Source organism: Haemorhous mexicanus, chromosome 6 (genome assembly GCF_027477595.1).
Source record: "Haemorhous mexicanus isolate bHaeMex1 chromosome 6, bHaeMex1.pri, whole genome shotgun sequence".
In the NCBI taxonomy this organism is placed as follows: Eukaryota; Metazoa; Chordata; class Aves; order Passeriformes; family Fringillidae; genus Haemorhous; species Haemorhous mexicanus.
In genome coordinates, this window is record NC_082346.1 from 13,007,248 (window position 1) to 13,023,765 (window position 16,518).

Consider the following 16,518-nt stretch of genomic DNA (forward strand, 5'->3'; position numbering starts at 1 on the left):
TCTGACCCTTGACTACTCCAGGCAGTTTTCACTGGCTAACTCTCAAGTCACACCCCAAATATCTTTCCAGATTTTGGAGGGAGAAGCACTGTAAGAGTCCTGTGCAATTGTAACTGCCAGACATATTGTTACACTTGAGAAATCCACCAAGTCTTCTGAGTCTTAAATTGGGAATCAGGAGGTGGATTTTTAAATATATATTTTAGTATGTCTGGTTCTGAGCAGCAGGAATCCAGCTGGTGAGTTAAGGTATTGGACACAGAATTTCAGGAGACAACAGAACGAAAGCAAAATAATTTATTAGACGGGAGACTCAGTGAAATCTACTGCAAAGGATTTTCCAAAGGAAGGGAAAAGAGAAGGGACCTTCCAGGTGGTTTAAAGTGCACCACTGTCTAGAAGGGTTGGAATGTTCTTGCCTCAGTGAATATTGTTAAATCAGTGCCACTCAAAGTCACCTCTACAGATATACAGAAGTTTAATACCAATATTCTGCAAATTAAAATCCTGTACAGAAAAACCACAAAGCCTTCTGCAATGCTCTGACATCATCCATGCTTTATTGTACAATTTAGGCACAAATCCAATGTGTTATTACTGCATTTCTCCAAGAGACAATGCAAGCAATTCCTATAAAAGTGAATCTGCACAGTATGAATGGGTTTGTTGTTAAGAACATTCTGCTTCAGTAGAAGTGCCAATAAAAATGTTTAAATGAAAAATATAGGTGTATTTTTCAGTTTAGGGTTTGGGTTTTGCTTTTTTTACCTTCTTTCCTCAGGCCTTATTTTCTACAGTACAGCTCTCCTTGAGACAGGCTTCTATCACAGGAAAAACGAAATTAGTACATTTCACATTCAGTTAAATGTGTGTGCCAGCTACTTCATTCAGCAGGTGGGTCATGATGGCTTTGGAGAAAAATAAGGCTCCCCGGAAAAAGCACAGGCTGAAAAAATGTTGGGAAAATTAGAAGGTGCAGGAGGTGATTATGTTGAAGAAATTAACATGAAATAAACTAGGGTGCAGATTGCCAGTGCATTACTTATCCTGCAGTAATTCTCTCCACGGGTGCTTTGGCTCACATTATCTGCGCGTCCACACTGCACTAATGGGGCGCTCTGAACAAAGCCAGCCCAGGCAGCCCCACGGCCAGCACGGGATGAGATGCAGGATGCTCTGGAGTGCTGCAGTGCCACACTGCCCCAGCCACCCTGTCACCAGCACTGTCTGGAAGCCCCACCCAGCAGGACCCAGCCGTGGAATCACTGCAAGGCAACCTATTACACTGGGTGAGTCCGGGTGATTCCAGCTCTGCAACAGGAAGGGAAAGCTCCCAGTCCTGAAAGCTCCTTTCTCACATTTTGTGGGCTCTTTTCATAGGAGCCTGCCCAGCTTCTGAGCTCTCCCATATGTGCAGCAAGGGGCATCTCTCTTCCTCTCAGCCAGATGCTGCATCTGTGCAGCAGCTCCTGCTCCTGTGCCACACAGCCTGCAACACAGAGGGTTCCTCAGGACACTTGACAGACATGCCTCCTCAAATTAACTAGTGGCAGTGCACTCAGGCTGGAATTATGCATCAATTCTGCAAGCTCAGACTCGCAGGAACAAATCCAGAACTACCACTATGCCAGTTGGAAACCACCTGATTTGAATTAAGGCATCACTGGTGTCCAGTGCAAGTGGAGGAGAGAAAGGGGGAAAATACATTGGGGAGGTAGAATTTGGACAAATCACAAAGGGGACTGAGGGGTGCAAGGTGGTACTGCAAATGCTAGCCATAAAATTCCTTTTCGGGTTTTTTTTTGTTTTGTTTGTTTGCTTGGGGTTTTTGTTTCTGTTGTTTTTTTGTTTTGTTTTGTTTTGGCATTTGTTTTGTTTTGTTTTTGGTTTTTTTTGGGGGGGCAGGGGCTGTGAGGTTTTTTGTTGGTAAAGTCAAGGGGACTGAACAAAAGATTCTTTAGGTAAATTTTTTACCAAACAAACAATTGGGCTGCTACATTCCCAAACATGAATAATGGTGCCTTCCATGCCAAGAAGCAAAGGAATTTAAGGAGAGTGTGAGATGCAGAAAATAGAAGGCATTTCACAATTTTTTGTCCTCTCATTATGGTTCACTGCCCTCATCAATTGTACTTGTGCAGCAGGTCTCTGAGGCTGACAAAGTGTGGCACATGTGAAGGGATGCTATGAGCAGCCAAGCACAAAAACTTCTTTGGTTCCCACCTGCTAAAGCCAGTGAGAGCTATGGAACACCATATATCCTGCTGAATCCCTCAGCACTCAGTCCTAAAAAAACAACCACAGCTTTAAGAAAACATTGCTATTCTCTTACTGACCAAATGTTGGGGGATTTTCTGTTGTTATGGTAATAAGTATTTTTAAGTATGCTTTAAAATAAACAACGAAATGTGACACTTTGTCACTATGTACCTACTATGTTTTGCAGGTTTCCCAATCTGTCCTCTGCCCTCCCCCCCCAAATATATATAAATTCTTAGTTTTCATTTACAGTTTAACAGTATTGAAATGCTTATGCTGGAAACACTGAATGAGAATATTCTGCTAGCCAACCCAAAACAAAACCCTTGCTTTCTCTTCAAAGATTTGCAAGTAATTTTTGATTACTTTTCACTCTGAAAATGTTCAATAACCTTCATTGGTTCTAACATTGGTTTAAATCTTGTTGACTTTGCTGTTTCCTCTGTGCCCATTGTTGCCTCCTTTCAAGCTGGATTCCATGGATTTCAATGGCGTTCTGCACAGTTCTGTTCTTGCAGATTTACTCATGAAGTCCAAGCTCTTGCAGTAGTGTGCTTATAGCTGCATGCGGGAAAGTGTCATTATGCAAAAATTCTGGTAAGTATTTTGTCACAGCTGTGACACCTTTATTCAACACAAATGAGCTCAAAAGTTACTTTCAGGTAGTTTGTTTGAGATTTTCCATAACACAATCCAGGGAATAAATTGAGCTTAATGCTTACAGCTATGATATGGGGAAATCTACCTTGAAGAAGCTTCATCCCAGGTAAGATACAATGTAAGAACTCCCACATGACAGCCCCCTTTAGGCCTTACATATGTTGAAAGCATTAGGAATGAGGTTGGCTTTGGAAAGAAGCTGGAAGTTCTGCAGGATCATGTGTTTGGACTTGCCATCTGGACGGTCCAGGAGTTACTACACGGATCACTTTCTCCCAGTCATCTGAACCGTGAGTCACACAAACCGAAAGCGGAAGGCGTGTCTGTGAACAAAGCAGATGTGAGTGTTTGTGGGGCTTCTCCTCACCTCTCCAGAGCCCTTCTTTTCTGCCCTGCCCCATCCAGGGCAACTACACTTGGACCTTTGGGAAGCCGGGGTGGTAGCCACCTTAGCCACCACCTGGGATGGAGGCCGGGCTGTTAAAGATGAAACCCCTCACGGATGAGTCTCTGGAAGGCTCCATGACTCAAACTTCCACCTACAGCTGGAAGCCTGGCCATCTTTGTTTTGTTTAAGAGAGCAGGAACACTCCACTAGCTGAGTGCTTACCACTGACAGCTGAGTGCTTAGCACGACAAACACAAATGTCTCTGCCGAGCCCTGGTTGTCCGAGGGGTGCCTGCAGCCCCGGACAGGCCGGTTCACGGCCGAAAGCACATGCAGGGAAATAGTTTCCAAACCCCAAAAGCAAACCTGAAACTGGATCCGTACAGACAGGCTCCTGGAGCTCAGATAGCAAACCTCCTCCACCGGGTCTGATTGCAAGCCCAGGGCTACCGTGGGCTATCGGTTCATTTTTTTACTTCAGGCAAATCCGAAATGTGGGGTGATGGAGGGGGCTTAAATAAATATATTAAATTACTTTTTTAAAACCCCAAACAAATAAAAATCTTACGAACATATGTATTAGCATATATAGATTAAAGTACCCTTCTGTGAACGCGCCTGCAGCTCGCACGGCAGGCCCCCACCACTGGAGCTCTGTGAGGGCTGCAGCTCGGCAGCAAACGGCGCGGGGACGCGGCGGCCGAGCGGCCGCCATGCAGCGGCTGCGCCACTTGCGCAGGCCCCGATGCCCTGCGCGGCGTCGCCGGCAGCCCCTGGCGTAGCAGCGTTCGTGAATACCGGTGCTGCACTGCGGCGGTGGCACGGCGCAACCAAACCTCCACCCTCCGCCGCCCACCCCGGCCCTGGCACCGCCCCCTTCCTCGGCTGTGATTGGCAGGACTGGTGGAGCGGTCGGCGGCGATTGGCGGGTGCCGGCGGGAGGTGGGGTAGGTTGCGTGAAGGGTGATAAAGTTAGTGGGGCTGCCGGGGAGCGCCCGAGACGCGGCGGCGGCGGTCGGCGCTCTATGGAGGTGGCAGGGGGAGGCGTCGGGTCGGTGCTGCTGCTGCTGTGGTGACTCGGAGACTCGCCCTGTCCCGCGCGCTCCCCCCTTCCCCTCCCCAGCCCCGGTCCCCGGCTCCCTTCCCCTCCCCCCCCTTCTCTTGCCTTTTCCCCTGCCCTTGGTAGCCGCCGGGACCCGGGGAAGCTGACAAGGCCTTAGGGAAGGTGAGAAATGCGGGAGTGGCGGGAGAAGCGCGGATCTGGGGCCGGGAGTGAGCGGGTACTGCTGCAGCTGCAGCTTAAAATGGCGGCTGCCCGGAGTGGCCGCCATTTTCTTGTCAGTTGCTTGTCTGTTTCTCCCGCACAAAATGGCGGCTCGGGCCGGCGGTCGCTCCCGCTACCGGCTTTGCGGGCCCCGCCGCCGCTGAGCGAAGGGGTGGAGGAGCTCGGCAGCCCCTGCCGGGCGCGGAGGGGAGGCTGAGCGGCAGCGCTTCGGGTTAGAGCGAGGGAGACGGGATCGGGCAGTGCCTGTCGGTACGGGCCGTGCCTTTAGTGGCCTCGACTCGGCTGCGGCATGGTGGTCTGGCCGCGGTCTGCGGGCGCCCGTACTGCCCCCCAGATTTCCCTTGGAGGCAGAAGCCGCGGCACACATAGCGGGCTGCGGTCTGAGAATCCTCATTGCGGATGGGGAGGTGACGAGAGGATTTTTTTAATTATCTTTTTTTACGATTGTTCATTGGCTTCTCTTCGCGCGAGTGGAGAGCGGGCTGCCGAAGCGCCGCGTCAGCCGCCTCGCCCATGTTTCCTGTTTGGGGGCTCGGGCGCCGCGGTGCGGGGCGATGCCGCCTGCTTCCCCCTCGCGTCTCCCGGGGCGGCCGCCGTGGTGCGGGGGAGCGGATCCCGCCCGGCGCCCTGGCGGAGAACAAAGAGCCGGGCGGGCGCGGGCAGCGGGCGGCGCCCGCCGGGCGGGGCGGGGGGACGGCGGCGCCGCGCGGCGCCTGCGGGGGGCGCCCTCCGCGGCCGAGCCTTTTGTTCGGCGCGGCCGCCGCCATGTTGTCCCCGCTCCGCGTGCCCGCGCCGGGCGGGAGGGGGGCACTCGCGCGCTCGGCTCTCGGAGGGCTCCGAGCGCATCCGGGACACTTCGGGCATCCCTCCGCCGGGCGTTCCTGTCCCTGTGCTCGCCGTTCTGCTACGTGAGCGATGCGGGGAGGTTCTTTATGCGAGCTGAAAGTTGAGGTGGTGGGTGGACGGTGCCTTTTTATCGTTGTTTGGTGGCTTAGTACGCCATTTGAATGCAGAATACACGCCTTTTTCTGCGTTAAGCGTGCGCTTTTTTGGTTGATGCTTTTAACTTCAAAATTTGGCTGCTGTGTTGTGTCATAATAAATCATAGTTTTTAAAGCACGTCAGTAAAGACTCGCTGTGCTGTTTAAAAGAAAAGGATACTTGCGTTCTTTCCTGGGGGTACTCGTGGCTTTGGATAAACCTAAAGGTTTTGCTCAGTCCATGATTCCCTTGTCTTTTTGCCTTCAGCCCCGCTAAAAAACATGGCTATAATGATGAAAACATGTCTATAATGATGAAATCGGCCTTTCTGTGACTGTCCCAAAGTATTGCCTTAATGAAAGTTTTCTTGATTTGTGTATACTTCAGTGTTGGAGGGTTCTCATTGTCAAGAAAACATTTGTACTTTTTGAAATTAGATGCTATACCTGATAGTAAACAAGTATAATATGAATGCTTGGTTTGTCTTTCTAGGTTTTGTTTTTCCCTACCCCGTCAATTTAATTTTATTCTTTTGAAGATTCTTCGTTGTCAAGCCGCCAAAGTGGAGAGTGCGATTGCAGAAGGGGGTGCTTCTCGTTTCAGGTACCGTTTGTTTGTTTGATGAGTAGTTAGCAATGGAAAATCTCCTTGGAGGGCATCTTAAATTAGTGTAATGTTTATACCAAAACTGAGATGTTTGGACTTACCCAGGATTCCATGGTTGTTTTTAACAGTGCTTCTTCAGGCGGAGGAGGTGGTAGGGGTGCACCTCAGCACTATCCCAAGACTGCCAGCAACAGGTATGTCATCTTGCTCTTTGAGTTGCATGATTTCAAAGTCAGAGCATGCTTGATAATGAATATAGAACTGAGTTAAAGACCTTTAAATGTTCTCCAGTCGTGCCCTTTAAAGTGTACCTCATGGTTGATAGGCAGTGCATGGGCTTGTTCACGTACTTAACTTAAAAAGTGTGGAGAGTATTTTTGGGTGCCAGGCGTTGTTGTTGTTGAGTACTTTCCCCTGCAGCAGATGATGCAGTGTTGGTAGGGGTAATTGTGTGCTCTTAACAACGCAAGTAATGGAATTGGTTTGAGTAAGGCATCACTGAAAGGTTAAAAGGGCAGTTCTTTAAATCACTTGTTTCTGTTTTAACAACTGTATTCTTCAAAACTTTGCAGCGAGTTCCTGGGGAAAACCCCAGGGCAAAACGCTCAGAAATGGATTCCTTCACGAAGCACTAGACGAGATGACGACTCCGCAAACGACAAAGAACGACATGATGCAATCTTCAGGAAAGTAAGAGGGTAAGTTCCTTACAGAATTACTTCTTTCCTTACTGTTTTCATTGCGATGTGTACCTAAGAAATGGGCTGGAGGAAAGGAAGATGTGGGCCTTGAGTTTAGGGGAGGTGTGTCCTTTAGCAAGGAACCAGCCTGATAATCTAGCAGCAGAAAACGCTGAAAGTAATTCTTGTAAGCAGATTAGTATTTTCAATGGTACTTCACAGTCTGAAGATAAAAAAAACCCAGTTGAATGGAAAATTGCTGTTTTCAATTGTTAATAGACTTCAAAAATAAAAAAATGAGTGGAGTCTAAAGTGACATGTGGCATGCTTACAGTATCTGTATGTTCTGATTTTGATTTTTGTTCCTCTTTTAGCATACTAAATAAGCTTACTCCTGAAAAGTTTGACAAGCTATGCCTTGAGCTCCTCAATGTGGGTGTAGAATCTAAGCTCATCCTAAAAGGGGTCATACTGCTGGTAAGCTGCTTGCATTTATTTTAACTGAAATTTTCTCGCATGCTAAAAAGCAGAGAGTTGGTTTGTTTTCATGGGATACAGAAGTAGCATGAATAATGCTTTTGTGTATTTGGATTATCAAGCCCCATGTCCCACCCCTGCTTTCTGTGTAAAAAAGGAACTACTGGGGAGGAAGTAGGTTTAATGGTTTGAGTTTCTAATTTAGAAGTCTCCACAATGACTGTGATTTGGGTTCTATGATTACTTTTTAAAACAATCTGAGGTGTGAGTTAGCCATTTTATTTGCTTGGCCTCCCCTTCTTCCTCTTTTCCTGAGGACCAAGCCACTTGGTTTTAGAAAGGCTACCACTGGTGACCTCTGGGGACACTGATGCAACTGTTACATCACTTTTTTAAATGAGATCAGATTGGTGATGCTAACGTAGGTGTTGGCGTAATAAACTTGAGTTTTGGTGGCCGAGGATTACAGAGCCTTTTCAGTAGCAAGCAATGGCTTTTGTCCTTTGCTTCAGCATTAAGACTGGTGTTGGACTACACTGTTTCTGTGTTTGGTTAAACAGAAAACAGGATGTTGTAGGTGAGAGTGATAGTAATCCTTTCTGTGTCTTGTAACTCAGTCCCCTAATAACATTTGCACCCTCCTGCTGCTTGCTGCCCTACTCAACCTGGCTCTCTGTAGATCGTAGACAAAGCCCTTGAAGAGCCCAAGTATAGCTCACTGTACGCTCAACTATGTCTGCGACTGGCAGAAGATGCACCCAACTTTGATGGCCCATCAGCAGAGAGTCATCCAGGACAGAAGCAAAGCACAGTGAGTGCATCTCTCAATCTGGAATGGTAAATTTTGTACGCGTTTGTAGCTGCCCTCATTAGCTTAATTGTTTCCTTTGTTCTCTTTTTGTAGACATTCAGACGCCTCCTAATATCTAAACTTCAAGATGAATTTGAAAACCGAACCAGAAATGTTGATAGTAAGTTTTAAAACCACTTTAATACAGAATGTATTTGTCATCTTTTCCCACAGCCATGTAAAACAGGCTTCTTTGTTTTTCAGTCTATGATAAGCATGATGGTCCCCTCCTCCCTGAGGAGGAGGAACAGAGAGCCATTGCCAAGATCAAGATGCTGGGGAACATCAAATTCATTGGAGAACTTGGCAAGCTTGATCTTATTCATGAATCTATCCTTCATAAGTGCATCAAAACAGTGAGTATTCAGATTGGGAGGAAGCTAGGAGCAAACCAGAACTTTGAAACAAACAAACAAACCCACACACAAATGTTGATATTGCTTTGAGAGTTTTGGAGCAGGAGCATAAAGTGACACAAAAATGTTTCCTGAGGATTACCCATCCCCTCCTGTTACCTTTTGGCATGATTTAGAAGTAAAATCGGCTTTGTTCAAAGCCATAGGAATTGTCTCCAAGGGAAAATATACTTTTGCTCAGACAGAAGACATGTGCCTTAGGTTCTTCAAAGTGCACACAATTAAGAATTGGCAGATCCTAATTTTAGTTTTTAAGTCTATTTGACTTCAGAACAAAACATCGTGTTCCTATGTGTCAGTGTACGAAGTTTGTTGTTGTTATGAATTGTCATTTAAATCCTAAATTTCCCCTTTAATTTTTCAGCTTTTGGAAAAGAAGAAGAGAGTTCAACTCAAAGATATGGGGGAGGATTTGGAGTGCCTCTGTCAGATAATGAGGACAGTGGGACCTAGATTAGATCATGCGAAAGCCAAGGTATGTGCCTATCTATTGCAGTCATTGACCTAAATTTAATTATGTGGCTAATACTTTTGATTGCTTGAACCTTTGTATTCAGTATTCATAAGTACAAAACAGAGGTTTGATTCCCCCCCCCCCCCCCAGAGAAAAGAGTGGGTTCTAGACCAATTCTCTTGATAGAAAAAGCCAACCTTTGAAACAGTTTTAAGCATCTCACCAGGATGTAGTTAGGGTTGTCAGGAAATCATATAAGTGAGATGATTGATTGTTTTTCTAAACATTGCTTGAAAAGATGTGCTGAGGAACTATTCTTAGCACAGCTAGGTGATTGGAGAGATGGGAGTTGGGAATGTAAGCTTAAAATAAACAACACAGCCAAAATTCTGTTCATCTTCGATTCCAGTGTCTTGATGCATTAGATCTTTAAACTCTGTCACCAAGGAGCTAGAGATGGCAGGAAAGGACAGCTTGTTGCATTATTTTGTCTTGAATGTCTTGAGTGAAAACGCTCAAGGCACTGATAGAATTATCCTAACTTGTAACTTTTCTTCCCCCAGTCCTTAATGGATCAGTACTTTGCCCGAATGCGCTCCTTGATGTCAAGTAAGGAATTGCCAGCAAGGATTCGTTTCCTGCTGCAGGTATGATGATTAAATGGCTCCCTGCTGCTTTTTTTTCTTGCAAAATGGTCTTGAATTCTTTCCTAATACCGTGTTCTGTTCCAAGGATACTGTGGAGTTGAGAGAACACAACTGGGTTCCTCGCAAAGCTTTTCTTGACAATGGACCAAAGACTATCAATCAAATCCGTCAAGATGCAGTAAAAGTGAGTGTTGTGTGTGAGGTCCACAGCCTGCCTTGGTGCTCTGTGCTTGGGAGTTGTTGTCACACAGTGTCACAGTTGACTTTCGGGTTAAAACCAGATGGACTTCTGTAGTTGGGGGCTAAAAACTTTGCGTTCTTGGGACTGTTACTTGAAACTGACCAGAATTGTAATTCCTGTTTTAAAGGATCTGGGAGTTTTTATTCCTGCTCCTATGTCTCAAGGGATGCGAAGCGACTTCTTTCTGGAGGGACCCTTCATGCCACCCAGGATGAAACTTGACAGGGACCCACTCGGAGGGCTTGCTGATATGTTTGGACAAATGCCAGGTACCCTGACACCACAGGGGTGGTGGGATGTCTGTGGCTCTGCTGTGCTGAATAAGAACTAAAACTGTCATTTGTCTCCTTGATGATCCAGGTAGCGGAATTGGTACTGGTCCAGGGGTTATTCAGGATAGATTCTCACCCACCATGGGACGCCATCGTTCAAACCAACTCTTCAATGGCCATGGGGGTCACCTCATGCCTTCTGCTCAATCCCAGTTTGGAGACCTAGGCAAATCTTTTCTGAAAAGTCAGGTAAGGAAGCTGTTCGCACGGTGACTTCAGCTTGTTTAGAAGCACTTCCTGAGATGCGTATGTTATGGATTAAAGTCTGCTTATGTTGAAAGACCTATTCAGATTTGATTCTGATAACTGATGCTCAGCTGATACAAAAATTCTAAACCACTTTTTAAATAGTACAAAAGATGCAAGAAGTACACTTTTTTTTTTAACTGCAAGAAAAGGTGCATGTGGCTTTGGTGGGTCAGAACGGTGTGTTTTGTTTAAAAGATGGCCCTGTTTTTAGGGATAGATGCTATTCTCCCACCACCCCTGCTCCTTCTTTCTCCCTTCCTGGCAAATAGAATCTTTTGTTCCTGTGGTCCCTCTGGTACTCCTTACCAAATGATGTACGCCACTCCATCATCTGCACTTCTTTCTCTATATCTCCCTTTCTGAAATAGGGGCAAAGCCAACTCTACCATACCCAGAATCAGGGACTCTTATCCCAGCAACAAGGACAGTCGAAGGATATGCCACCTCGGTTTTCTAAGAAAGGACAGCTTAATGCAGATGAGGTACATGACATGCCTACATTATTTACAGCCTATTCTAAATATTGCCCAATGATTATAGCAAGACGCGTTATTATGAGGACTAATGCTGGAACTCTTTCTCCTCCTCCTCATTCTCCTCCTCCTTTGTCCCTTCCTCTTTCACCTTTTACCCCCCTCACTTTCCTTAGGGTATCCAGCGTCCTATGAGCAAGACTGAGATATGAGGGCAATTTTTGGGGTGTCCTTTCCTTCCCACACACTTCCAAGAACACTACTCTGACATCAGTTCCCATGCATCCTATTGATAACAAAACATTTAATTAAAACTTCAGAAAATCCTGAACTTTAGAAACCCTGAAGTGCTGGACCAGGTTAATTTTTTTGTTTTATTTTCTTTTGTTTAGAACTGGCTAATAGGCAAAATTTCAAATGCAGAGTAAACTGCATTGTGATTTTGAGTGTTAACCAGACTTGTATCCCGATTTCTGAGCAATTTGCTAGAGTTTCATTTTGGCTGTAAAATACATCAGCAAGCATGCTGATTATTATCTTGGGTCTCTAACATACTGCATCTAAAAGGAGCATTTCCAGGTTTTTATGCTAGTTGAACTAAATGCCAGGAACTTGCTTTTTGGGGGCGTTTCAGAACACATGTGGCTTAATCTGTATTTGAGTATTCATATTGTAGAAATGGAGTCATGCTTTAGTGAGATCAGTTGGAGTGAATCCATGGCTGTGTATTGTTGGTCAGAATACTTGAAACAGTTTGAGTTTTTCTTTGACTTACTGTTTACAGATTAGCCTGAGACCTGCTCAGTCTTTCCTGATGAATAAAAACCAAGTGCCAAAGCTTCAGCCCCAGATAACTATGATTCCTCCCAGTGCTCAACCACCACGCACTCAGACACCGCCTTTGGGACAGGTAAATACAAAAAATTCCTGCATGTTTTTGGCTATATTTTCCTGCTTGTGCTTGGAAAACTTAATTTCACATGTGGGGAGAGAGAAGTCTTTGACTGCACAGACCAGGACTTGGGAAAAGAATGTATGAAACCAAGCTAATTGGAGTTCCATCTGCTTTTTTGTGGTTTGTATTGTAAAACATGATATAAGCAAAGGTAAATGTGCTACAAAGAAACCAATTCTGATCTCTTTTTCAGCCGCCTCAACTTGGTCTTAAAACAAATCCACCACTTATACAAGAGAAGCCTGCAAAGACCACCAAGAAACCACCTCCTTCTAAGGAAGAGCTACTTAAACAAACTGTAAGTTAGTGTGCAGTAGTGAATCCTAGAGCTTTGGGTGTGATTGTCAAAAAGAATGTTTAACTGTGCTTCTTTCCCCTCCAGGAGGCTGTTGTGACTGAGTATCTGAACAATGGAAATGCTAATGATGCTGTCAATACTGTGAGAGAAATGAGAGCTCCGAAACACTTCATTCCTGAGATGCTGAGCAAAGTAATCCTTCAATCCCTAGATAGATCAGATGAGGACAAAGAGAAAGCAAGTACTTTGATCAGCTTGCTCAAGCAGGAGGGAATAGCCACCAGTGACAACTTCATGCAGGTATTGTGGTCTGATAATCTTGCAGTTCTTGTTTCTTGGCTCTTCATGGTGTTGAGCCGCTGTAAAAGCGGTGTGCAGATATTTTTTTAAGTCCTGCTAATCTGAGGAGGTAAAAATAGTACATGTACCTCTGAGGGGCACAAGAAGCAGTGAAAGGAAGACACGCAGTATTTAGGCAGTTAAATCTGGGATCCTTTTTACAAGTGTTTACAGAAAATATACTATGAGTGTTATGTTGCACAGGAGCAGAATTACTTATGAATTTCATCTTGTGTGTTTACTCTCTTAGGCATTCCTGAATGTATTGGACCAGTGCCCCAAACTGGAGGTGGACATCCCATTGGTGAAATCCTACTTAGCACAGTTTGCAGCCCGTGCCATTATTTCAGACCTGGTGAGCATTTCCGAACTGGCTCAACCACTGGAAAGTGGCACCCATTTCCCTCTCTTCCTGCTCTGTCTTCAGCAGTTAGCTAAGTTACAAGACCGTGAATGGCTAACAGAATTGTTCCAACAAAGCAAAGTGAATATGCAGAAAATGTTACCAGGTAAGATTTGCCACACAGCTCTTCTGTTACCTGATCCTAGAGTAAGCGAGATGTTGTAGTTTATGCCAGAGTAAGATAACATGCAGGGTTCTCTTGGTGGAATTAGCTGTCATTATTGTTAGGAGTGATGTTTCTTAAGGGGTGGCTGGAGCATGAACCATCACTTAGAGCTCTTGGGAAGCACTTAACACGTGTCTTTATTTCCTTGTCAGAAATTGACCAGAACAAGGACCGCATGCTGGAGATCTTGGAAGGGAAGGGGCTTAGCTTCTTGTTCCCGCTTCTGAAACTGGAGAAGGAACTGCTAAAGCAAATAAAATCGGATCCATCCCCTCAAGCCATCTATAAGTGGATTAAAGATAACATTTCACCCAAGCTTCATGTAGATAAGGGATTTGTGAATATATTGATGACCAGGTGGGATGCTGTTTTGATGTATTTTAGGTATTTTTGTTTGATTAAGCTACCAGTAAGGCACTAACTCTGTAAAGGCTCAAATGTAGCTCTGCAGAAATCTGAGATGCAGTACATGGGGAGACAGGTTGTTCTGAGTGAACCTTCTCTAGTAAAATCCCATTGTATTTGAGGAGAAAGGCAAGTTTCCAGGCTTGCATCAGTATGTGAAGTGGTTTCTTGGGGAGGAAGTCTAGACCATGTGTTTTTCTAAAATGTAGAGCTGTAACAAAAGCAGAACAATGATTTTTCTGGTGCACTGAGAACCACATTACAACCCCCTATGCTTGCTCCTGACTGCAGGTGGAAGCAGGAGGATAGTTGCAGTGATAGCTATCTGAACTTTACATATGTCAAGTGCTTTGATCTCTAAGTTGATAGAACTTAGCTTGGCTTTTTTCCTGTCCAGTTTCTTGCAGTATATTTCTAGTGAAGTAAACCCACCCAGTGACGAATCGGATTCTTCATCTGCTCCATCTAAAGAGCAGCTTGAGCAGGAAAAACAGCTGCTTCTTTCCTTCAAGCCGGTGATGCAGAAGTTCCTCCATGACCATGTCGATCTGCAAGTGAGTGCTTTATATGCACTCCAGGTGCACTGCTACAACAATAATTTTCCAAAAGGTAAGTACATCAAGGTCTTAGTTGAATTGGCTTGTCCCTACATTTCTTAAAATTCAGCAAGTGGTTGAGAAGGTTATAAAGCTAACCAAGTTGAAATTGACTTTCACAGGCATGTTACTGCGCTTCTTTGTTCATTTCTATGACATGGAGATCATTGAAGAAGAAGCCTTCTTGGCATGGAAAGAAGACATTACTCAAGAGTTTCCAGGGAAAGGCAAAGCTTTATTCCAGGTAAATCTAACATTAGAATAGAGACTCAGTGTTTATTACTTCTGCTGCACTGGAGTGTTTGAGAACTTTTGAAGTGTCTGAGACTTGTAAATATCTAGAAACTGCATGGAATATTTCACTAGGAAGGAGTTACAAGCAAGATGATTTCAATCTCTCCTCTTTTCTAGAGGCCTGTGTGTAGTGGCTGAAAGGTTTTTTAAAATGAGTTTGGGGAGGGGAAAGATGAGTGTTCTGTGTAAGTATCTCATGGGGAAACAATTCCTGCTCCCTTAAACCAGTTTTGTGTAACTGCAGGTAAACCAGTGGTTAACCTGGCTGGAAACTGCTGAAGAAGAAGAATCTGAAGAAGAAGCTGACTAAAGAACCAGCCAAAGCCTTAAATTGTGCAAACATACTGTTGCTATGATGTAACTGCATTTGACCTAACCACTGCGAAAATTCATTCCGCTGTAATGTTTCACAATATTTAAAGCAGAAGTATGTCAGTAGGATATTCTCTGCAAAAGGTTTTTGTAGTATGTCTTAATAGTCTACAATAAAAATATTTTAGAGTATCTTCAATGTTTAGATAACAGTGTATTAGCAGCATGCAATAATTACATCATAAGTTCTCGAGCAGAAGCAGTCTGTTGCAAGGGTCTTCTTTGCTGCCAGTTATCATAGGCTGTTTTTAAGTTAGAAACTGAATAGCAACACTGAATACTGTAGAAATGCACTTTGCTCAGTGTAATACTTGAGTTGTTGCAATATTTGATTATCCATTTGGTTGTTACAGAGAATCCTTAACTGTAATCGATGGTTGTTGCCGTAATAGTATATTTGCCTGTATTTCTACCTCTAGTAATGGGCTTTATGTGCTAGGTTTTAATATCCTTGAGCCTGGGCAAGTGCACAAGTCTTTTTTTAAAAGGAACAGTTTACTTGCACAAAAACTGATCGGCTGAAGAGATGGTTTAATGCCCTTTGGAAGAGGTTTTTGTGGGTGTGAAACATGACATGGTGAGAAATTTGAATTGGTCCCTCTTACAGTAATGAAATTAAGTCTATTAATTTATCAAGACATGTTCATGCCCTGATTTTATATACTTGTATCTATCAATAAACATTGTGATACTTGACTTGTTTCTGAATGTCTCCCAGTAGAAAAGCTTTGGCTGATGACTTCTTCACTTAAGAAAAACAAAACATCAGTGGGAGTTGCCTTAGGTTGCAACCATCCTGAAATTATTTTTATACTCCTTGTCTGGATATGCAGATGAATTCTAAATAAGGTCACAGACAAGATAAGACACTACAGGTGTGTTGTGACAGGAGGAGAATGATGGAATTCTGCTGAAGAGATGGTAGGGGTTTGCCTTGTGGTCTAATGTATGCTTTATCAGTGAGTATGTGCTTTTGACTTGGTTAATGCTTTGAGCTTCCCCCCAGGCCACATGCATGTTTCTGAATCAAGTGGCACTGTCTATTAGCTGCCTGTTTCTCAAATCAAATTGGCAAAAAAAATGCCTACGAAAGAGTTGAATGGTGTTGCATTGTACAGGCTTGAAATGTCATCTATTAAATACTCAAAACACCTTACTTCCTAGAACCTTGTCCCCAGTGAGTTTTTTTGTCCTCATTGATACTCAAGACTTATTTTCTTCTAAGGTGCTGTATTTGTAGTGGCAAAAGGTAGTGGCTCCGGGACTGGAGCTTTGTTTGCTAGTGGTGTGAGTGCTGTAGCCTATAAACTGTTACACAGCACAGGAGGTGAAGAAGTGGAGCCCAAGAAAAGGACTAGAGCTGATAACTAGGCTTGCTTGGAGGAAGGGCAGAGTTGGAGTTGCAGTGGAGCACCTTGTAACACTGCAGCTGGGAAAGCCATGGTTTGCTTTGAAGGGCTCCAGTCACAGCTCTGCCCTCCTCAGTGTTCATTAGCCGTGGTCTGTCAGGGCGTTCTGCTCCTGCCTTGGGAGCTTCTGTGCATTGTGGAGCCCTGGAAATCCAGGGACTGTGCTCTACAAGCCAAGTGACATAAGGGGATTGAACTTAGATTGCTGGCAGAATTCATGGCACCATCCCTACATTTCAGAAATGGGGTGTAGTCAGCAGTTCAGGAAGAGCAGGGGATACTC

At 44.7% G+C, this 16,518-nt stretch overlaps 1 protein-coding gene, 1 long non-coding RNA gene and 1 other non-coding gene across 3 annotated transcripts; 2 read left to right on the forward strand and 1 right to left on the reverse strand.

Annotated features, from left to right (window-relative positions):
* Nucleotides 1–279: 279 nt before the first annotated feature.
* LOC132328737 (uncharacterized) lies at nt 280–4,048 on the reverse strand. The gene is made up of 2 exons (XR_009486852.1): nt 3,910–4,048; nt 280–3,242 (listed from the first exon to the last, which is right to left on the reverse strand). It is a non-coding gene; the product is annotated as an uncharacterized LOC132328737 (long non-coding RNA).
* A 4-nt stretch (nt 4,049–4,052) lies between these two features.
* Nucleotides 4,053–15,992, forward strand: EIF4G2 (eukaryotic translation initiation factor 4 gamma 2). The gene is made up of 24 exons (XM_059848149.1): nt 4,053–4,107; nt 4,206–4,249; nt 4,494–4,532; nt 6,112–6,176; nt 6,308–6,373; nt 6,752–6,877; nt 7,234–7,336; nt 8,016–8,147; nt 8,241–8,307; nt 8,391–8,542; nt 8,967–9,077; nt 9,620–9,703; nt 9,789–9,887; nt 10,072–10,213; nt 10,305–10,465; nt 10,894–11,007; nt 11,783–11,908; nt 12,147–12,251; nt 12,336–12,551; nt 12,841–13,099; nt 13,312–13,516; nt 13,962–14,173; nt 14,283–14,404; nt 14,699–15,992. The coding sequence occupies exons 1-24, from the start codon at nt 4,053–4,055 to the stop codon at nt 14,762–14,764; spliced, it is 2,871 nt and encodes a 956-aa protein (XP_059704132.1). The 3' UTR covers nt 14,765–15,992.
* LOC132329540 (small nucleolar RNA SNORD97) lies at nt 11,049–11,216 on the forward strand. The gene has a single exon (XR_009487096.1). It is a non-coding gene; the product is annotated as a small nucleolar RNA SNORD97 (small nucleolar RNA).
* Nucleotides 15,993–16,518: the final 526 nt, after the last annotated feature.

Coding starts and splice junctions, on each gene's coding strand:
- EIF4G2 (XM_059848149.1), top strand. CDS start 4,053: ATGCCCTGCGCGGCGTCGCCGGCAGCCCCTGGCGTAGCAGCGTTCGTG. Junction 6,177..6,307: donor GGGGGTGCTTCTCGTTTCAG/GTACCGTTTGTT, acceptor TGTTTTTAACAG/TGCTTCTTCAGGCGGAGGAG. Junction 9,888..10,071: donor TCCGTCAAGATGCAGTAAAA/GTGAGTGTTGTG, acceptor CCTGTTTTAAAG/GATCTGGGAGTTTTTATTCC.